Here is a 23,688-nt window from a genome sequence, read left to right on the forward strand (position 1 = left end):
TTCCTATGTCAATTAATTTCTCAGCAAAACAGTGTGGCCATTTGCAATTAGGGGGAAGGGAATAAAAAAAAAAGATTGTGCCAGAACGGGAAATGTCTGCCATTGCTTAATGTATGACATTCTTTTCAAGACCTTTTATTTTACAGATTGCCAATATATCCCTTATTAACATTGCTAAAAGTTGTAATTTCAGACATAAATGTTTATTAGTGTCTACACACAGTGCTAATTATCACTCACTCCCAGAGCCAGATGCTGACTGTGCAGGTTTTGTCGCTCTGTGCTCACCCCATTTACATTGCATATTCGCTGGCATGCTTCACTGGCAATAGTTTGTGTAATTGGGGTATTACATCTTTGACATCTGGATAACAGAAATTCAATTTCCAGGAAGCTGCTATTTGTTTGGTTTTGCTTCTGCCTTGGGTGGGATAGAGGATTAATATGCTGTCTTATTATAACGTCCCTTCACCTCTGTGGCCTGGTTGCTAATCCTGCCATGTCAAAATTAAATTAAATCTACAGTCAAAAAGCGTAAGGAAAATCAAAGTGTGATTGTCCGCCTAACCACCTCTTGAGAGCACGAGCTATCATTTTCCTGGACTTGTGTGCATTTCACCCCGATATTTGTGGTCAGAGAGACTCGCCATGCTTTACTCTTACCATTGTCATTGCCCGCTCATCTCTGGGACGAGCTGAGCAAAAGCAGCGTCTGGGAGACCATCCGACAAGGGTGGCTGCATGAGGAAGAAGTAGGTAGCCAGAAACATCGCTGCTCTCTCCAAGTGCAGCTTTTGGTACAAATGCCTTACATGAGGGAGCTTGCATGTGCAGTTTGTTATTTGCAGACCATGAACCCAAAATCAAACAAGTGGCGATTTTGCCACTGAGAGTGAAGTACCCAAAAAGTAGAAGTAGGAGTAAGGAGTAAACAGCGGCATGTGGCTTCCACCTTGCCCATCCTGAACACCTCCGCCACCCCGGGTCGTAGGGTGAGAGCTGGGTGCCGCACGGCAAGGGAGCAGGAAGCGGGAGACAGTCGGGGCAAGAGTGATAGAAAAGCCAGGGCCAGCTTTGCCAGCTCTCCGGGGAGAATCGAGGGCTGAAAGAAGTAGGATTGCTGCTCAAGCCCATGTGCGTAGTGCTGCAAATCCCAACACTTTGGCTCTGAGCGAGAGAAATGGTGGGTTGCGAAGAACCAAGAAATCAAAACGGATACTTGATAGAGGTAACACAGGAGGGAAGTATCAGCGTTTCTTACAAAAGCGACCACTGAAGGCACATAGATCTTTGCGTCCAAGTGGAGACTGTCACTGAGAGGCTGGCAACTACTCTCGGCACCTGTTTACGGTTAAGAGCACCAAACACCAGAAAGTTAATAGCCAAGTGAAATGCTACGACCCACAAAGAGAATATTCTTGGATTGTACTCTCTTCAGTTCCTTAATCAGTTGGAATTCTGTATTTTCAGTTCCCTGAACTTGATTGGTTGGAATTCTGTATCTAAGTACCACTTGACTTAGTCATTGGAAATGAGGAATTTGCCTATTAGTAGAAAATTTACATTTATCATAAAAATGGAACATCATGTCCTTGGTTGAGTTATTCTTCAACAAAGCAGGCCTTTTCCCCCGTTCTGCTGTGTATTTGGAAAACAGTAAGGATGCTATACAGTGAGGTAATTCTGGGTCGGACAGAGCAGGGGGATGAAGAACAGGAAAATGCTAGTGCTCAGAATTCAGTCAAATGCAAATGTTTGAAGGGGACACATGCCGCTGCTTTCGTTTTTCCCAGCTCGGGTCCAGGAAGATAACAGAACATCAGCGGAAGACCAGGGTCAGGATAAGCTTTCCAAGTTACTGGTCAGGAAGTCCTCAGACATCAAGAGACAAAAGATTGAACAGTGCAAACGTGCCTGGCTTACTTCTCAGTCTTACTCATTCTGGGGGAAGTGGGATATGGTTCGCAAAGAACATTTTTACTTTGTGATTTCCAGGTCAGTTTTTTTAAAAACTGGAGGAGCGAATGATTACACTAACATAATTTCTAGAGCAATTGGGAATAGTTACTGAAAACATAGGAAATTTAGAATTTGGTTGTTGACGATGTTCTAAAACAGGCATTTTTAGTTTATAGGTACTGTTCTCAAAGAGTAGATTTAAAGCATGTTTGTTTTATAAATTGCTAGAGTCTATCCATAATGTGACTTGCTAGGGTGTAGAATTCTGTGTGAGGTTTATGACATCCAAGGGAGTTTGTTAACAAAACACCAGAACTGTTTCATCTATAATCTAGCCCTAAAACATGGCCCGTATGATGATGTATAGGATTTTCTGTGTTCAGACATACATATTATCTTTAATACCATCTGTACCTATAAGACTAAAGTTCATGTCTCAGGAAAAGACAGTGAGCGCTCCGGGTTTTGGGAGAGTTCCCACATGAAATCTATTTCTCTGGAATATTTTTAGGCTGTTGACTAATATCCAACATGGTAGGGTAGCTCAGTCGTGTGACTGGCTGGGCTGAGTGCTTTGGGAGTTACTCACACATTTTTAATGTGATAATAGGGCCAGAAGAGGTTACTTTGCCCTGTGGACATTGACATTGTCAGGCTGGCTGCGATGGGCTACAATAAAAATTTGAGCCCTGTTTGGAGAAAAACAACAATTTGTTTTAATCAATTCAATGGATCTTTTTTGAGAAAAGACTATGCACTCAGGGCTTTTCTGGAATGGGAGTGGGGTTGGGGGTAACCAAAGAAATGGAAAGGACAGAGACCTTGTTCTCAAAGATTAAATCCAGTTGGGGGAGATAGGACAAGTTCAGAACACAGTTAAGGAGCAATATTCAATAATCGTAACAGCTCAGTCATTGGGCACCGTCTGTGTGCACGGTGTTGACCTGAGTACCTCACATGAACGATCTCATTTACCTCTCACAGCGAATCTGTAAGTCATTATCATCCCCATTTTGTACACGAGACTTAGTTAGATGTTTGGTTGCCTGCCAGAGGCCTCTCAAGTAGCAAGTGCCATAGCTGGGACCCCAGTGCACATCTGCGTGGGCTGGAAATACCCCGCTGCCCGCCTCTCTGTGTGAACGATAATTAACTGACCAATACGACCATTAGAGCAACGAGCAAAAGCAGCCTTGGAAGGGAAGGATCAAATGTAGGGTCAAGTGGAGAGCTCTGGAAAGGCTAGACCTCGAACTTGGGGAAGATTTGGATAGGCAGAGGGGAGCTGGAGAAGATTCCAGGTTGTTGTGCCATAAGCTACAGCAGAGAGGTAAGTGTCATTAGAATCAGGCGTTAAGTGATTCTGCTTTCATGCCTGTCATCCTGTGAGTTTTACTTTATTCCTGTAAGGTCACTGGGGTCGGTGTTCTTAGTCCCATTACCTAGAGGATGGAACTGAGGCTCAGAGTAAAGCAGCTTGCTCATAAATAGTGGAATCTGGAGGAGACCCACAGCTCCTGTCCAGAAATCTTCCCCTCTACCATGTTGGGCCAGACAATTCAAGGATCATCAGGAGACCTTACCTGGCATAGTAAGGCACTTTTTGGAAAATATTTTAGTGAGACGGCGAGTTTATTACTGGTAACAGTAGTACAGACATTTGATAAAATCCCTTTTGCAACATTGGGTTTTGCTTTAGATGTGCTGTCATAATAGATAAGTTTGGAACATGTCTGTTTTTCAGGTGTTCGGACTCATTCATTTATTCATTCGACGAATATTTATTGAGCTCCAATTACATGCCAGGCCCTGGCCCTGTTCTAGTTCCTTTTGACACTCAGTTCTGTTACACGGCTTTCAGAAGACAAAGAGCAGCCTATCGATAGTAGCCATGCCACTTGAGCAGGGTCGAGATTCCGAATTTTGAAATCTTTTCCAGTGGCTTTGCTGATGACAGCTGCCCCCACCAGGGTCCCCAGAGTCTCCTCAAAGATGATACACTCAAATAATCCTACCCACTTTTCCAGACTAGGGAGACAGCCTCTCACGACCATGTAAACCTCCTCCCCGGAGAAGTGGGCAGGTGCACGTGTTAGATGGGGGATGCTCTTCACCTCGAGTCGGGCGGCCTGGATCTTGCCTGCTTCCTGTTTCTTCCCAAGAGGGAAGGGGCCCCTGATGTGTCACCTCACCTGTGGCTGGAGTTCCATGAGTGAGAAGCAACCTCAAATAACATGAAGGTCTGAGTGGGCCTGAGTGTTTCTTGGGGTTAAAAACGTGGCCAATTATTGTAGGTGTCATTTTGGGGGAGCTGGCTGTGTGCCAGGCACCATGGTAAGAACTTTGCATGTTATCCCAGGCCTCCGTGTGACACATCCCACCTCTGCCAACCCACCTCTGCGGGCATCTGCACAGCTTTTAGGGTGCCCTCGTCACCATGGAAAAACCCTTGGTCTGAGGAGTTTCTAAGGTTTCCTACAGCACTTAAAGTAGACCTGCTCATCCTCTAAGTCCGCAACCGGCTTCCAAAACAATTGTAAGCAAAGTCAAGTTTAAGAGAGCCTCTTGGAGACTCGTGAACACTGATGGTTTCCTTGAACAGAAGCGCGCTTGTAAATGTGCATCTATAACCGTAGACACAGACTTAGACACTCTCAGATATTACTCACTGCCTAATGTTCGGGAGGTGTTTGCAGTTCGGCCTGTCGCATACTTGGATTAATCATTTAGCTCCTATCACAACTACACCACGAGGCAGGTGTTATATCTGTTATACAGACAGGAAGCTGAGCTCGGAGGTGAAAGTGATTTGCGCAAGGGCACACGGTAATTAGTAGTTGAGCATGCTTTAAAATCAGATCTTTCGATGTCCAGTTCTGCACTCTTTCACCATGTCAGGGCTGCCGGCTGTCCTGCCTGCCTCTGCCCTTCTGCCCACACGGGCTGAGCTGGGTGTGTAACTCCTCACCCTTTCCCCGGCAGAGCGGGGCTCCAGATGTGAGAGGGGGCACCGTCTGGCGGTAGAAGGGAGGGGTGGGCAGACGCTTCGACTGGGCAGAGCCTAGAACCCACTTGGGAAGAAAGGAAGTAAAATTGGTTGAACATCTGTGGTTGCAGGGCACTTCCGGTACTGGAGAAGTATTGTTATTTCCATTTTTAAATGAAAAATAGGGGTCTTTGGAAATGTCAGTTTGCCCAAGGTCAGAGAGCTCGCAGATGAGAGCCTGGCTGTGGACAGGGCTCTCACGTTGTTGCTACCCTGCCATGCGGCCTCTGAGAAAGCCAGGCCCCCTCTCCTCCTCCCTTTGCTGTTGGTTGTCTGCTTCTAGCTCACCTTTATCTCCCTCTTTTTCCTACTAAAAACATGTGCTTGTGTCAGCCTGGTCTCTTAGCATTCCTTCCCGGAGCACCTTGCCCTGCCCGTGTGTGTGCCTCTCGCCAGCCTGTTCTCTCCAGGCGCTCCCATGTCTTAGCCTGTTTCCAGACTCCGTCTATTACAATCCTATCTCCCATTGGTTTCTAAAGCCCAATTCAAACATTACCTAGGCCTGGAGGCCTTCTCAGTTTGTCTAGCACAGTAGAGAGAAGCCAGGTTTAAAGTCAGAAAACCTTGGTTTGAATCTCAGGTTAACAGTTAATAACACCTTGCACACAACTCTTGAGGGGTTTTGTCTTCCGTAATAGAATAGTAATGTTGGCCCTGACCTCCCCAGCAGGTTCCCCCACAGCATATAGGAAACCCTACATGACGAAACACTTTTTCAAAGCAGGAAATGCAATGCTGTATTCTTATTTTTATTATTCCCTTGTCCCTTCTCCTTCTGAAATAGGATTTAAATATTCTTCTGAAATAATAACATCACTCTTTTATGGCACTTACCACATACTTCCCAATACCTACTTATTTTGTACACGGCTCTTTTGTGCTATAAGTTACCCTGTAGACACCCCCATCACCCCCAAACCTGAACAATTAACCACACTGAATTGTGGTTGTTTATTTGGACCATCTCTCCTCATGTAAATTGTAAGATCACAGAGCAAGCATGACCTGGATTCTTTTTCGTATCCTTTGAAGCACCCAGCACGGTGTTGTGTTCATAATAGGCACCCAGATGATAGGTACTCAAATATCTAAGTGCGTGAACGTGTTAGACACTGTCGTATAGACCGATGAAGAGTTGCTTTATTTTTTTGAAGATTTTAGTTATTTATTTGAGAGAGAACAGGTGAGTGTGCACGCGCAAGCCGGGGGAGGGGCAGAGGGAGAAGCAGGCTCCCCGCTGAGCAGGGAACCCGACTCAGGGCTCGATCCCAGGACCCTGGGATCATGACCTGAGCCGAAGGCAGACGCTTCACTGACTGAGCCACCCAGGCGCCCCTGCAGAGTTGCTTTAAAATATACCACTCTGTTGAGATGTTGGAGTCATTTAGTGAGCGAAACTAAAATATGCCACATTTAACTGGAAGAATCTTTTATAGCATATTCAAGTAGCACAGAAATTTGGAATTTCTGATGTTGATTTGTGAGGAACAACTTGAAATCTTTTTTTTCCCTTCAGATCTAGAAAAGACCAAAAAAGAGAAGACCTCACATACAAAAGCCAGCGATATGTTGAAAATCAAAACAGAAATAGTCTGTGCTCCGCTGGCTCCGTATTGTGCTGTAACATTAGCGCACGCTCTTAAGGGTGCTTAAGAGAGGACTGACCTGTTTATCTACTGATTTTTGGCGTTGTCTGGTTCTCAGGTTCCAAAGGAAGCAAGTTTTCCTACCTAAATTTCAGGAAAATCAAAAGCTAAGCATTCAACAGCAGGCCTTGGTGCGTGTCACACCGTGAGGGAGCACTCGCGCCCGCTCACCAGCGCCCTTCCGTGTCCTGAGAAAAAGTTGCTTTCTGTTTCTCGGCAAGACTTGGTGTGGTTCAGGAACCACCCTCGGGGTAAAATGTACCATGCATTGTGGTCATTTGCTGTTCCCACTCTGATCATGACCAAATCATTAAAGAAACAAAAAACACAAACCCTCCAAGAAGGACAGGCTCTAAGGAGATGTATTAACAATTTAGCCTCTCTGGTTCCCATGGGAATATGGATTTTTACTTTTGGAAGAAAATAACATGGCCATCTATAAGATAAAATAAAGATTTTGGAACAGTGTGTTTTGCATCTCCAAGTTAAAAATAGATCTAGGACATTTACAAAGCTACTCTGTTATTCTCATAAGTCACAGATTACTGGAGAGAACACTACCTGGAATCGAATGTGCCTGAATGTGCGTGCGCCGTGGCAGGGGGTGGTGGACCCTGCAAAGATTTATCCAGGGGCTGGGCCACTTGGATTGCTTCTTGCCTGAACTTTGTCATCGTCTGTGGCTTTCAGGTTAGGATTGAGACCCGTAAGCCTGACAAATAAGACTCTGCTTGAACTGCCACCTGTTTCGTTGGAGCTAATTGCTGATGTTGTCCTCCCACCTCTCAGGCGTCAGCCATACCAGACTGCTTTCATTCCTGCAACAGGAATCCGTCCTTGCCTTTGAGGCCAGGCACTTTCTCACCCTGGTGGCTGCACGGAAGCCACAGAAATGCCTCTGCTTGGAATTTCACACTTGCACCATCCTCCCTCTTCTTTGCTTGGCTTTCTATTTTCCCTAAAGACTTCAAGTTGATGTAACTTCCTCCAGGCAGTCTTCTCTGATTCCCCTCACCTCTCCTTCCGCAGCCTCCAGGGCATGGTGCCATCACAGCAAGGGCGTTGCTGGTGTACTTCTCCCTCTCCCCACCGGGCTGTAAACTCCCTGAGAATCATCTCTGTGTCCTCACTGCCCAGCACCACCACGCTGGTCCCATAATAATCATCAGGACGTGCTCAGAGAATGAGTGAGATGTTCACTTTTAAATTCAAAATAAAGTGGTGGAATCAGCCACTTTGAAACCTTATTATTCAACTCTTGCCTCTAAGTTCCGCCCTGGCTTCAAGGGGTGAAAATTTACACTTCCTTCTTAGTAGCTAACTGGACCTCACATATCAAGAGTAAAATTTGTCAACACTGACCATAGAAGCTTTATTTTTCATTTCTTTTTTTTTTTCCTTTTTCCTTTTTGATTATGTTAATGGCAGGGCCCCCTCTTAAAGTTTAACCCCGAAAGAGGACACACTTCTGCGCCTGTGTGGTATACCAGCCCTGCCCCCAGCACCCTGCAGATACACCGTGCTGTGCAGGCTCCCCAGGTGCCTCAGTCGGTGGGCCTGGAGTCCGCTCCACTGGGTTCTGCCTGGCACGACCTCTGCCGGCCTGTCTGAGCCTTCATTTCTCCAGTCTCAGCTTGAATTCCTGCAGGGCAACACTCCATTGACTATATTCCTAGTATACAATACTTGACACAGAGTCGATTCTCGATAACTATTTTGGAATAAGCAAATGAGTACCATGTTTAAAGCATGTTAAAAATGCAATTTGCTGCCAATTATCAGCTGATCTGAGTGGGACAGTCTGTTGTGGCAAGACAGTTTTCTTGTGCAGGATTGTCCCACATGTTACAAGAGGGCTGAATGTTGGCAACATAAATGTACATATGTGTCAGGAGCACCCCCCCAAGTCATTGTGACAATCGGAAATGCCCCCTACACATGTCAGCTGGCAGGTGGTCCTCTGAAAGCCACAGCTGTGGGGTCAGTTAGCTTTGAGCAGAGAAATGCTATTGCATTGCTCTAGACTAGACACCCTTCCTCGCTGGCTGTCTCCCAGATGCCCATGTGAAGGTGGCAGAAATGAGGGGCCGAGGTGGACCCACTCAGCCGCATCGCCATACCCAGAGCGAGATCAAAGGGCACATTCCATTCATGGTCAGGTTCCCGAAGCTCCTTTCTATACAAAGGACAGCTTATTACATGCATATTTGATCATATATTTTAAAGTCATTAAGAAGTTTAGACAGATTTCCTTTCAGTATTCCAGACAATCAGTATCCTTGTAAATTAGAATCCATAAAATTGTTTTCTTAGTATTGCATTTTTCTCCAAACATGTCCAAATATATTGTATCATTTGAATTGCAAGGGTTTTACAATTTTTTTTTTTACTTAGAAATCAAATTTTATATCTGAAAGGTTAATGGAGAAAACTAATTATGCTATCTGGTAACCAAATGTGTGATGAGACATTTGTCTCTGTAATTAACAGCAAGGAACTTTTATAGTTTCATAAAATCGAATGCTGCATAGAGTATGCTGTGAGCATTTGTTTGGATGAGGTGTCCAAAACAGAGATGTTTATGGATGATATAAAGTTGAACTGAAATGTAATGCAGGTGTCTCTGTATCTCACGGCATTTCTCATTGTTGAAATGGAAGCCAGAAGATTAATAACTTTACTTTGTCATGATAAAATAAGTAATGTGTTCTTGGAACAGTGGTACGGTACATAAGTTACTCAGTAATTCCAAGAATTTATTCTGTTCCAGGAATAATATCCTTAACAATTTATTTTTACAGAAAAAGTTGATGCAACATAATAGCCTTATGAAGTTGCTTGTATGGCTAATGGAATTATATCTCAAATGTGACTTTACACCTCCATATAAAATGTAAAGAACCCCACAAAAATGCAAGGTTAAGGTACAAGCTAAAAGTAAAAAGTCAGGAGATGCAAAAGTTAAGGTTCTTCTGTTAACAATAACTCATGCTCATTGCACATATATAATTTTTTCAATTACTAGCAAGACTTTAATGGGTACCGTAATAAGCATTGTGTGAAATACAGTTGAAAAGGCGTTGCTGCAGGAATGTTAGCCTGAGCGTGCTGCATGCGTCCAGTGCTCTGTTGTCTGACTCTGCTCTGGAAGACAGAGCCTGCTGCCGTGAGCAACACGGACACGTGCAGCCCAGATCTGACTCGCCCTCCTCTGGTCGGCTTTCTGGGCAAGCAGCGTAGTCTTATCCTTTGTTAAATGGGGCAAATGAGTCCCTGTCTGTCACCTCTGATGAACTAGGAGCACGATGAGGATGAGCTGTGTTCCTTTGGGAAAGCTTTCATCAGAAGACATGAGTGAATTTAGGCACCAAGCGGCCTGTGCTTCCAACCCTACACACTCCGTGGAAATGAGAATCTAAGACGGCGCAGATGTTGGTCTACGTCTTGACCCGTCAGTAATGTTTTCTTTCTCGGCTTTCCTCACCTGCAGCTTCTCGGCATATCTGATACTAGAATTACTTCTTCTTGTATTCGTTTTGTAGTATTTGTTGAGAAGCCATTAGTGCCAAGCTAAGAGATTTTGAAGCTCACTAGGTTTCGATGGGGATATGAAGGATTCTACGGGAACATGGAATGGGGGGGGGGGGAGGCTCACCAGGCCTGGGAAGTTAGGGGATATGAGCCTTGAGAAGATGGCATTTCAGCCAAGACCTGAAGGAGAAGTATGGGGTGGGGCTGGAGCTGAGGCCCTATGAAGGCCAGGAAGTGAGAGCCCTTGCTTCTGGCGAAAGCAGAGGGCCCTCCTGCGCTCCATTACGGCCACTAATTGGATTGGTATTTAACTGTCCTGAGGTGAGGCCTGGGCACCGGTGTTTTTACAGAGTGTCTAAGTGATCCTAATGTGCAGCCAGACCTGAGAGCCACCGGTTTCGAATAAGGGGGATGGGGGCGGGGGAGGGAACGGGCAAGAGCTGAGACTGGAGAAATAGGCCAGGAAGCCCGGAGGCAGAGCCCGGACTCCATCCTGAGGTGGTTGGCATTCCACTGAGGTGTGTCATGTAATGAGGTTTGCATGTTTGAGAGATCACACTGGCTTTGGGGTGGAAGAGGGATCGGAGGGAGAGGTGCGACACTTGAGGCTTTGGGAACAGGGGGATGGAGAGAAGTGGAAGGATTCAAAAGTAATTTGGAAGTCACAATAAGCAGGACTCTGTGATTAGTTGGCTGTGGGAGGGTGGGGAGAGAGAGAAGTCCCAGGTTTCTGGCTTGGATGGCTGGGTTGGTGCTATTTAGTAAGGCTCAGGGAAAGTCAGCGTTCAGTACAGTTTTGGACATGGATTTAAGGTTGCTTTTGAAATGCGCAAGTGGGGTTATCCAGTGGGCACTTGGATCGTGTTGTCTGGAGCCCCAAAGCGGGATCAGGACCGGAGTCCTCACAGACACATGGTCACCGGAGCCAGAGGGAGGATCCGCGGGTCCAGAAAGGGTGTGGGGAGTGAGAAGCTGCCCAGGCAGCAACCTGAAAACCTTCAACATTTAGGGCAGTGCTTTTCACACCAGTGGTTGTGACCTGTAAGTGGGTCATGAAATCAATTTAGCAGATTTTCACCCACATGAGCGAACAACAATAACAGTAATAATAATAACAAAGATAGAGTAAAATACAAAATGTCAGAGTGCATCGCATGCAGGAAGGATAAATTCATGAGTCTTTTTTTAGTTACGTACGTAGTATGCGTGTGTATGTGTGTATGAAAGTGTGTGAAATCATCATGAAAAATATATTTCTTGCTGTGAACTATGGTCAAAAAAAGTTTGGAACCCACTGACCTAAGCCACGATTGCCTTACCCCTGGAGATTTGTCACTAGTCTCACTCAGGAAAGACTACCCGCTTTCCAGGTGCTTTTGGACCCAGTCTTACCGGAGTTCCCTGAAATCCTTGGAAAAAAAGGTGCTATGAGTATGATCCATTTCTCATCATCAGTAACACTACTTACACTGAAGATGAGACTGTACATCAGCATATTTAACTTGGAATATTTTATATTTTAACTTGGAATAGTTTATATTTTTAACTTGGAATATTTTGAAATTTTAAATGGCTGAAGAAATGCAGTATAACCAGTACTTAATCACGTTCATACTTAACTGCTCCGTGATGTGGATGTATAAATTGACGGCTCAGTGAGGGGAGATTTGCACCTCTGTATTAGCATTCTTTTAGAAGTTTCTGTACAGGAGAGCAGAGGATCAGCATTTCAAATTCTATCGAAAAGGATTGTCTCTCTCCAGACAGTAAATTGTGAACATTTTATCTCTTACTGAATGAAGGCAAGACTTTGGTTGTGCTACTATGGGAATATGGAAGCAGCCCCTAATCTACAGTCTTGTTATATTTAACCTATGTGTATTGCCAGCAATCAAAGACTTTTGCCATGTTTCACAGAATCATGAACATAAATAAATTCTTATTGCACGTCTTCTAAGTGTTAATATTTGGCTTTTGTAGAATTCACAGGATTCACATGAACTCTGCTGCCAATTTAAAGAGAAATATCTGAGCCTTATTCTCCTTAGTTAGAAACAGTACAACTAAGTTGAAATCCATAGATGGTTTGGTGCAATAATTGAACTGTTTCCATCGTATTTGTTAACATAACTGGGTGGTTAAGGCGCTGACTAGTTCAGACAGCACCCAGTGTGTGTCCTGAGTGCTTCCTGGATACCTCGCGGCTGGATTATTTTGTGAATGGCCTCCTTCCGGCCAGTCAGCCAGTTCCTTGAGCACTTTAGTGGAGTAGCTCATGGACCCTGGAGCCTGAGCTACCCAGTTCAAATCTCCAATCTTAAAGTCTTTGTTATTTCCTGCGTAACATGTATTCATCAACATTCAAACCTCTTAGCTTGTCATCAGGATTAAAAGTTGGCAGAGTTTGCCAGAGGGCCTGGTACATAGTGAGTGCTCAGTAAATGGTGGCTGTGACACTTTTCCCCTACATATTGCCAAATTATTATTTAAAAAAAAAATACATGGGTTGGGGCGCTTGGCTGGCTCAGTTGGAAGAGCATGGGACTCGATCTCAGGGTCAAGAGTTCGAGCCTCACGTTGGCTCTAGAGATTACTTATATGCATATACACATACATAAACAAACTTAAAAATAAAGAATACATGGCTTGTATGAGCTTCAACGGAAAGTAATCTAAGGCCTGTACACCGAGAGTTGCAAAGTAGACCACACCCCAGCATCCTCTTTCCTAGACTTGCTTTCGCGGCTATCTCTAGCCACCTATGATTCATTCCTGTCCAACTTTGTCTTTCCTGGGTGACATTATAAGATGTTTTCATGTCCAAAGCTGCTGCTGTACCCAGCTTCAGAATATCACAGGGAGAAGATCGTACATAGTTCTTATAGGTCATGTTTTCTTACAAAAAAATAATACGTATTCATTTCAAAACCATTTTTAAAGTTAAAATTGAGAAAGGTGAAAAAAAGGTATAAAATAAAAAGGAAAACATCCCGTCCCCATCACACTCTCCAGTAACAACCACTGTTAATGGTAGAGTTGTTTTTGTGTGTTTTACAATCCAAGGAAAATGGGATCATGCTATATAATGTTTTGTAACTTTTTTGCTTAACGGAGTCTCCATTTATTCCACAGAATTGAGTGGGTAGTTTGAGGCAGGCAGTCAGCCCTGGTTACGAGGTAGTGAATGAAGTCACCGTGATATCAACCATCAGGGGTTTACAGTCTATCTGGCACATACCTCCAAATGACTATAAAAAGGGCCATTCCGTTCTTTACAGGACATGTAAACATACACCACAATTTCATGACACCGACATGCTGTAATTCACTTATCTAATGCTCCATTGATCAATGTTTGGATGATTCCCAGTGTTTCACAAGTACAGTGATGCCCTCGTGAATATCCTTGTGTCTATGGCATGGGTACTTGTTGGGATGTTTCTATAGGATCAGTTCCTGGAAGTGGACTTGCTGAATTTCCCTCCAGAAAGGTTCCCTACCAACAGCCAATGAGAGTGACTATAACTCTACACCTTCACCAAAAATGAGTTTTATGAATCTACAGTCCTTGCCAAATTAATAGACAAAGAATTTCACGTTATTTAATTTTCATGACATTAATAATTATGCAGATTAAGGGATTTTTAAACTATTCCTCTTGTGAATTACTTGTTTATGTCCTTTGCCCAGTTTTTTATTGTTGGTGTTTGTCTTCATTGATTTGCAAGACCTCTCCCTTGTATTTGGGATTTTAACTCGTTGGCTCAATATTCTTGAGCATTGTTTAAAGTGATGGCTTCTGACCTCCTCACTTAGGATGTCTGGAATTACACATCCAAGGAGCATACAGTTGGGCAGCCGTGTTGTATTTATTATAAAATAAAAGTTTGTTTTCCATGATATAAGAACATTTGAGGGAAATAAGCAGGCCCACTCTTGGAATTGGTTGGGGAGTTCCAGCTGCTTTTTATATATCACAGTCTCATGGAAAACCTTTGTTGACTTCCTGTCATTTGCAAGATAAAGTAAAAGCATCAATTTTTGTTCACTTTACCCACTTTGTTCACTTTACCCACTCAGTACCTCAACTCCAACTGAGTTAGCTTATTTACCGTTACCCATTTTGTTTTTCTTTGCGTTCAGTCTTTGCACCATACTGTTCCCTCCTTTCTCTTCCCAGAAGTGCCCATGGGAATGCTAGCCATCTTTACGGACCAGCTCACATCTCACCATCTTCATGACACCAGCCACAGTCCTCCCAGTTTAAAATGGTCTCTTCCTCTCGATTCCTGAACACTTGTCATTTTTGCAATGTCCAAGGCATTTATCATATAATCTCTTGGTTTTGTCTGTTCGGTCATGGACACTAGAGATGTACTCCTAGAAAGTAGCTGGGGGCATTCAAAAGCCTGACTTAAAAAGCTGAGCCCTTGGCCTTCTGTAACGGTCCAGCCTCTCCTCTCAGACCAGAGCATTTGAAACTGTGGATGCGTAACTGACGCCCAGTGTTTTCCATGGACTACAGGAATCCACACGTTTTGGTGGGTAGAGAGCAAAGTATAATATTAACGTTTATTTTTTTAAGGTAAAATATGAAGACATCCAAGAAAATTTTTCCTTATGCCCCTTTTAGGACTTTGCCCCCAAACTTCTTATAGCTGTTTATTCTCCTTTGTAGGTGTTCTTTGAGGGATACGTTTGAGAAGAAGCATGAAAGCCCATTTTTTGTGGCTGTCCAATTGGTTTGGTTTTTTTTTTTGAAGTATAGTTGACATACAACATTATGGTAGATTCAGGTGTACAACCCAGCGAGCAGACAATTCTATACATTACTCAGTGCTCACCATGGTAACTGTAGTCACCATCTGTCACTGTACATTATTGCTTATTATCGACTAGATTCCCTATGTTATACATTTCATCCTGTTGACTTATTTTACAATTAGACATTTGTACCTCTTAATCCCCTGTATCTATTTTGCTCGTCCTCCTACTCCTTTCCTCTCAGGCAGCCCCCAGTTCTCTGTGTTTAAGAGCATGTTTCAGTTTTGTTTGGGAGTTTTGTTTTTTAGATTCCACAGATAAGTGAAATTCTATAGTATCTGTCTTTCTTCGTCTGATTTATTTCACTTAACATGATACCCTCGGGGTCCATCCATGTTGTTGCGAAAGGCAAGATCTCATTCTTTTTTTTACAGTACTAATGGTGTACTGAGTACTAATGGTGACAGCCCATTTTGAATCGCTAGTCCTTCTTCATTTCCTGGCATGTCTTTGCTCTTTTGACCCTTAATAGATGTCTCAAGCTCTTTTTGCGTGGAAGGCCTATTTTCCGGCTAAGATCCTTTGCATTCTCTGTTGGTACCCGTCCTGGCTTCACGTGCTCAGCCTTAGATAAAAAGAGCTCCAGCCTCCCACCCTGGCTTCAGGTGGCTTATCCTGGGTAAGCCTGCCATTCGTTAGAAAAGGGGCATCGTGTTTTAAATGGTTTGTACATTCACCTGTCTCCCCTGCTGGACTGTACACCCCTGAAGGGGAGCCACTGGAGCTTATATGTCTTCTGTTTTCCTTTCTTTAGTCCCACGGTATCTCATATTTCGTAGTAGTACAGTAAATATTTATTGAATGGATGAATGAACCTGATATTCTCTAAATAGATTTGAAAGGAACTTAGCTGCTCTTTAAATGAAAATGCCGTGTGTGTGTGTGTGTGTGTGTGTGTGCACATATATATTGAGCTGCTTAACTATTTTCCACTTATAACTTTCAATTTAACAGGGTCCTCACACACATGCCAACACACTCGCAGTTGAGATACTCCTTACCATAGCGTTTGATTCAACCAATTAAATGATTCTGTAGATACTCTTTGCCTCCTTCCATCTCAGCGGCATTTAGACTGTTGTGTGGTGCCCACAGAGTTCCTGAACGAACTCCAGGGACTGTTCCAGGAATGTGGGTTCCAACGTGCTCTCTTCAACAGGCTTTACTCTGCTTGACTTATTGGGGTTCCGCTTAAGGTTGCATGAGAGAAAAGGGCTCACTTGGAAACTGTCGCTCTACAAACTATGCTTTTCAGACCGTTTTTGCTGAGTTAGAATCCCAGTCTTGCGTGTCCCTTGTAAACATGGCTCTCAGCCCTGAGGGTGGCCAGGTGGGACCTTGATAGCATCTGCATGTCAGTTTGGGCTTGGAATGAGGGTGTCGACCTCAGGCCTCCCCATAGCACGGAGTCTGCTTCACATTCCTCTGCGCTGAGACCCGTGTGTTGAGGTTTGTGCTGAAGAAAGCTGTAGCATTGGCAGGAAGGACCCTGTCCCCTCTCCTGTTCTCTCTCTCACTGCTGTCATTTGACCTGCTGTGGGTGAGTCTTTTCTATACCGTGGCTCTATGCTGCTTCTACTGGTGTTTGAGAAGAGATAGTTGGACTATTTAGTATAAATCCGGGGCATCTTAGTATTTCTCACCGATGCACTCAACTTCTTTCTCTTTTAACATGTCATTACCTGAAAAATGCGAGGAGTTTTAAAGCATTCTTTTTTTTAAAGTATATTGAGTGCTGTGCAAGCACCACCACTATCTGTTTCCAGAACTTTTTCATCATCCCAAACAGAAGAGCATTCTTGTCCCTCCTTCGGTACATGCTCTCAGACGCGTCTCTGCTGTGTGGTCGGTGTTCAGGAGCTGGAAGGGCAGCTCTTGAAGACCGTGTGTCGTCCAGCCTCCTGCCTGGAAGCTGCGCTTCGATCCGTTCCTCCTTTGGTGATAAAGAACACCGTCCTGCCCATAACCACCCATAATAGAGTTGAAGACAAGTCAGTCATAACCATGTAGTTCTCAGTGAAACACCCAACTCCTATAGCCTGTCTTTGTCCCTTTAACCTTTCCTATTGACTTTTGTGACCTCCTAAAGACTCTCCACAACCTCTTAAAAATAGTACAGAACTGGACAGCATAGTATAATGAGGGTCGACCAATACCGAATATGGTGGAAGTGCCCCTCGGTTCTTTAAGATTCTGTCAGTTCTCCTGTTGAGGGGTTTTGTCAAGTGTGGCACCCCTGTGGTGGACTCGATGTTGGGGGCAGGGGGAGCGAGGGCTTAGAGAGGACTCACTTCTGACCAAGGTGACTGCTGCTTACCCCAGGGGTTGGGAGCCCAGGGGGAATGGGGTGACCCACTTTGCCAGCTTGGAAACAGATGAGCTCATGGCTCTTTTCGTATTGAAATGGGGGTTTTGCGCTCTCTGCACGCTGGATTGATAGGAAACCTGGCATCTCTGTACAAGGTGCCGGTCCGCCCCGAGTTGTTAGTGAACTCAGAGGGCCCCCTACTACCGGTAGTGGTGGTAGCAGCTCCTAACAGAACAGCTCTGAAGTCAGCTTCCTGTCCCAGCCATGAACGTGGCTGCATTCCCAGTTGCCTGCTTATTATCAGAATTCTTTGTCAGAACTAGGCTCGTTACAACCTCACCCCGCAGCACCTTTTTTTTCTAATTCCCTGACTGGTATTAGTATCAGTCACCCAAGCTAGAAACCTTGGTGTTCTCTTTCACAGGCTCTCGTCCTTCCCCACCCCCACCATCCGCACACCCAGCCCATCAGCGGGACTGTCTGATGAAGCTTCCTCAGGGTCTCTCTCCAGCCGCGGCCCCTCCCCCTCCCCGGCCTGGCACAGACTCTAAGGTCCTTCACCCAGCCTTCAGCAATGACACTGTAACTGGTTCTCCCTCCACGCCACGTTCACCAGAGTTTTGCCAGAATTATTTTTCTACAGGATAGACCTGATTATTTACTATCCTTCTATTGAAAGAGCTATGAATCTAAAATTACCCGGAGTAATAACCCAGTATCTCCAGCGTAAAATTATTCTTCCTTCGCCTGGCATGTATGGCCCTTAATGGGATGACCTCGCTCTACATTTCAACTTCATCACCTGTCCTTCCCCTTAGAGGGCTTGAACTCCAGGCACACACAGCTGCCTTTGAGGAAGAAGGGGGTAGAAGGGATAGCTCTGTGGCATCCGCTCAGACAACAGCGAGCTTTCTCCTGGGGCCGGAAGCGTTATGTGTCGGGGAGCCACCAGCCCCAGCCCCGGGGGGAAATGAACAGCTTTCATGCTGGGGCTTCAGGGAAAACAGGGCCATCAGGGAAGGTCTTTACCTCTAGCAGGAAGCCAGATCATAGGCAAATAGTAGGGCAGTTTGCTCGCTGAAGTCCTGGGGCACACAGTCAACAGAGTGAGGGGTCAATAGGCCGGGAAAAATCAGGACCATTTTTCAGAACAACCAATCAATACAAAGCAATCTGGATAAAAAATGTCGAGAGATTTGGAGAGGGGCTATCTTTTAATTCGTACCAGATGATCTTTATATCTCTGAGGCCCAGAAAGTGCTTGATAAATGTTTGTTGAGCAGTTTATTTCTGCTCCTTTTTCACTCGACTCTATTATTGTTTGCTTATAACGTTAATATTACATTTAATTCTACTGGATGCTTTCTGGTTTCAAAAAGCCGTTTCTCTCATTCACTTAAGAAAGTCTTACAGAACACCTACCATCCGTCTACATTAGAACATTTGTAGGGCAAAGATACGACTGTTCTTCGTGAATCTTCATAGTAAGACATTGAGAGATAGACATAAGATGTTTATGAACAGTCTCTTGCTATATGTTTGTACATTATCATATTTTCTTTTATCATCCCAGACCACGAGTAATCATGGTCTGTGTCGCATATCCTTCTTTCCTGGCCAAATTAAGAGAGATCATGTATGATGACTTACTTCCACGTTGTAAGACTTTGTATGTATTATTATGCATAATCATCATATGTATAGTAATAATTATTATATACCTGTATGTTTTTTTTAATGTTTTTTTATTATATTATGTTAGTCACCATACAGTACATCCCTGGTTTCTGATGTAAAGTTCAATGATTCATTAGTTGCGTATATACCTGTATGTTGTTTAGGTAAAGAAAAGTGATCTGGGAGAGTCTGGAAATTTAGCCAAAGATAGAATTCATTCTGCAACTTTTTTTAGACCTTGTCCAAACTCTCAAAAGGATTTCAGTTAAGGTTGTTTTATCTTTTAGTAAGATTTCTTTTTGTCTCTCTTGAAAAGATTCGGCCTCTTGGAGTTGAGTGTAAGTAAAGACATAGATAGGTTTGGAAAGAAATGAGGAAAGTGCACACGTTTCCTTGTAGAATCATGCTTGTGGAGCTCCCTTTTCCTGGCATTAAATATGGTGAAGACGTTGACTGATCCCAACTGGAAAGACAAGTAGAAGTCTGCTAACACTTCCCATCTCAATCTCTTACGTACTTTTCACCATTTCTTTTTAAGTCAAAGAACTTATGCCCCCTCAATTAAAAACAAAAAACAAAAAACAAAAAAACACAAAAAACAATGGGCTCCGCTATGAGGATGGATTAAGCCTGCTTTTTCTGAGAAGGATACCTGTGACTTTCACTCCGTTAACATCTTGTTACCGTGAAAAACCTGCATCCCTCTTCAGCTGCGTCTGTGTGCCCCTGGCCCAGACCTTCAGCGTATGACACAGGAAGCTGAAGTGTGGGAGCGGGATGTTAGCACAGTTGGGAAGGGAGTCCAGTGCAGGCCTGTCCACTGGACCACACCAGCACCTTCTGCCCGAGCCTCCACCCGCCCTCTGCCTGCTCACCCTGCTTGCTGCGTTCAGCACCCGCACCATCCCAGTTTATGTCAGTTCACTCGGCTGCTTTGGTCATCCCTGCTTTTGGTCTCCAGCTCTCGTTTCTGACGCTCTGCTCCGTCTGCCCCAACAAGCAAGGCAGAGGATCCCCTCTCTCTGCTGAAGACCACCGTTGCCTGCGGGTGTAGCAGGGCTCCAGGACCTCTTCCCGGGTGGTATTTTAAGGGCTGCTCCCAGCTTCTCTGGTCCGAGAAAGGACAATTCAGTTCCTCTGAGACCATTTGCACACATCCATCTGGTTGTCCTCTAGGAACGCTCAGCCTGTCTCTTCCAAGGAGCTTTCTGAGGTCAGCCTTCCTCAGCCTTCCCCACTGACTTTCCTCCCATTGACTCCTACAGCTCTGACTTCTGCAGGTCTCTGTCTTCTGTCCTTTGAGATCCCTTGCAGGCAGGTAGACTGTGTGCTGTCTCCTGAGTCTCCTGAGTGAAGCCCGTGGGGCTGCCTTGGCCCTGGCTGTCCTTCCTCCCTGCACTGTCTTCCTCCTTGGGCCCCACTGGGTCCTCTTTTGTTGTGGTTTGGTCGTTTTTTGTTTTGACTTTGAAAGAAATGTTTCAACACATTGCTGGGACGGCCCACACCAGAGGCTCCCTTTACACTCTCACCTCCTCTTCTGGACCCAACCTGCAGCGTCAAAGCCGGTCTTCCACACAAACATAGAAAGCACCTGAAACTCTGTTTGTTCTGATAATTTTCAGAACTAAGAAACTCAGGTCACAAGAAAACATATGTGCTTTTAGCAGGTTCCAGAATCCTGTGACTTTCTTTCTCTCCCCCTGAAGACAGCCCTTGATCGTAGCACTCCATCTCCAGAGAGAGAGCATCCCTTTCGCTCGATGTGTCAGGGTTCGTGTGCAGAAGGAGGCTGGCGCTGACTGGAGGAGCAGGCAGAAGGCGGCCGAGCTGGCGCGGCTCTTGCCAGGGTGCCAGGAGGGGGGGGGCGTGGCAGCCACCAGCAGTGCCCGCTGCGATCAGCGTGCTGCAGCCTCTGCTGCGTGCACGGCTTCCCTCATCCAGAAAATGGAGGAGAAAAAAAACCCACAGGAAAGAAGCTTCTTGCCCAGATTGTGCTGTTCCCCGGCCAGGAAAGTATGTGTTTGGGTGCTGAAAGTAACACCACATTTGCCTGTATATTTCCTTCGGAATTCCTCCCGGAGCTCTTCCAGACACACCCTGTGCCATAGACATCCTGAGGAGGTCGTAAATTTTGCTGGCTCTGCATTATTTAAATCGTGCTTAGTCATTCATTCTCATAAAATCTGGAATATCACTTGCTGTTCCTGTGTTGTAATTTTCACAGGTGTTTGATGTAGAAATAGTTTCATTACAAATGAAAATATTGCTCCTCTCAAGCAGATAGCAACGCATAACAATATTGTAAATTTGGAAATCGGTGTCATTTGTGTTCACCCATGTTAGAGAGTAAAGACAGAATTAATATTTTATTACCTTTTTACAAATTGGAGATACTTATTTCAAAACAGTGTGTAAAAGTTTCCTTATGTTCTATAATAGGTCCATGTATTAATTAGCTAAATATCTAGCTAGACAACACAAAATACCTAGATTCATTATGCAGTTACCAATTCTACAGAGAAATCTGGCTTATATGATGCTAAGTGCATTAAAACATCATTTTATTAAACGTGCTGTATTTATTTGCAGGAGCTGTGTTTTTCCTGATAGTTTCTGTAGGCCTTTTCTTTTTATCATAGTTTAAATTTCAAGCATTTAATGGAGTGACTGTGTGAGTCTTTTATTTTAACACCCAGATTAGAGGGGAAAAAAAATCCTGGCATAAGACTTTCACTTTAACACCCAGATTAGAGGAAAAAAATCCACTTCTCTCAATCTTTGGGAAGACACCAGCTGATGTACAATGTAAAAAGATAGGATGTTCAAAATAGCTCCTAATAGCATCCTCTAACGTTAGTATTTATGGAAAATGTTTTATATCTGTGTAATTTTAGAGTTTTCTTTAAGTAATCTTTATTAAGTACCCCCAGTGCAGTATAGAGATACCTTAGTTCAAAAATAAAATCTCCTTAGGGAAAAGGAATCTTAAAGTCATGGTAAAAGTTATGGCTATCTGTTGCAGAACAATGCAAATATTGTCAACTGTGCACTTAAAACTAGTTAAGATGGTAGGGTGCCTAGTGGCTCAGTGGCCAGTGGCTCTGCTCAGCGGAGAGTCTGCTTGAAGATTCTCTCCCTCTGCCCCTCCCCCACTTGCTCGAGAGAGAGTGTGTGTGCACGTGCACTCTCTCTCTCTCTCAAATAAATCTTTTTTTTTTTTAAATGGTTAAGATGGTAAATTTTGTTACGTGTTTTTTAACCATAATTGAAAAAAAAGAAGGCAGCATAGGTGAGTGGGGCTCTCTTCGCACATGGTTAAAAGTGGAGATGGCGGCAGATTTGGTCCGGGCAGGTCCAGGAAGGCGTAGTTGCGGGGATGTCTCCCCCGTGAGACAAGGTCAGAGAAAGACAGAGCCCTCTCCTCCATTGCCTTGGATGTCTCTCTGCTCCTACAGTGTCATTTCTGAAGGTGAGGCCTCCAACAACACTGTCGTACTGGGGTGCCTCCTGTGCCAACAGCCCATCCTCAGAAAGCACTACGTCCCAACCCATGCCACATATTCTTGCTGGTACTTGCACCTGGCGGCCCGGGGGGTGAGCGAGCCAGCTGGCCTCCACGTCCATCCCAAGTGAACGTCTGAGGCAGATCCAAGCTCAGGCTTTCAGCCCTGTAGTCCCATCATGGGTCTTCTGCCTCCGCTCATTTTCTCATGACACCCTCACTCAGAGGGAATTTAAGGTGTGTTCCAGATGAAACCTGCTCAGGAAAGTTCTTTTATCATAAGAGAATTTAGCCAGAAAGAAAGTCAAAATGAGATGCACCAGGAATATGATGGGTTTCTTCAGATCATAGCTAGTTTTCTTGCCTTTAATTTTTATAGATTACTCAAGTTTCTGAAAGCTTGCCTCTGGACTCAGGAATCTTTCCCATTTCCAAAGAAGGGCTGTGTTTTTTGGCAGTGGATTATTTTTCCTTCTGCTCATGTACAATGATCTCTTTGGCCCTGTTTCCATTAGGAGATGAAAGCATGGAAATTAAAAAACAAATCACAGGAATGAGAAGATTACTGAATGACAGCACTGGGAGGATCTATCAGCGTGTGGGCAAAGAAGGAGAAAAATTAAAAGAAGAACCCCAGGATTTGGATTCCGTCTGGCCTCCGCGTTTGAACTCCTCTGCTGAGGCCCCACAGAGCCTCCAGCCTTCTTCACGTGCTGCGTGGAATGAGTTACCACCTCCCAGCGGGCAGTTCTCAGGGCAGTATGGCACCCGCTCTAGAACCTTCCAGAGTCAGCCCCACACCACTGGGAGCTCCAACGGTACGGTCATTATCGGACATTGAGAATGCTCATGGGGGGGCTCGGGGTGGGGGGTTGTCCAAATGTGTTTTATTTCTAAATGTTCAGCATGGTTTTTGAGTTCAGTACATTAAACCCTCCCCTAGTCACCTGCCTTGGCTGAGTAACACAACAAGTATTAAAAAAAACATACTTGAGAAGCGAGACTTAGGCTCTATATTAGAAGTAATGATTCCTTAGTAGAGATTTTAGCCCTTTAAAAAGTGAAAGCTATCATTTGCCAACATACAGATACTTTTGTCATAAGAGCCTGAACATCAGGGCAGAAGGCTCTCCCCTTTGTCATCAAAAGGAGCTTCTGGTCATACGTGTATCATTAATACATCCTCTTGCTCACT

At 44.5% G+C, this 23,688-nt stretch overlaps 1 protein-coding gene across 15 annotated transcripts in view; it reads left to right on the forward strand.

Moving 5' to 3' along the window:
• Positions 1 to 23,688, forward strand: part of BEND7 (BEN domain containing 7) — a 78,062-nt gene that overhangs the window by 2,520 nt on the left and 51,854 nt on the right. For 14 of the 15 annotated variants that reach the window (XM_045788355.2, XM_045788336.2, XM_087857689.1 and 11 more), the window contains one exon: positions 23,009 to 23,311. In XM_045788355.2, the coding sequence (XP_045644311.1) occupies positions 23,020 to 23,311 (292 nt within the window). In that variant the 5' untranslated portion in view covers positions 23,009 to 23,019. Of the gene's footprint in view, positions 1 to 7; positions 3,290 to 23,008; positions 23,312 to 23,688 lie in introns of those variants that run through there. The other variant, XM_087857688.1, reaches the window with a different exon arrangement.

This window comes from Ursus americanus, chromosome 31 (genome assembly GCF_024610735.1).
Source record: "Ursus americanus isolate L20-20 chromosome 31, mUrsAme1.1.p, whole genome shotgun sequence".
Lineage (NCBI taxonomy): Eukaryota > Metazoa > Chordata > Mammalia > Carnivora > Ursidae > Ursus > Ursus americanus.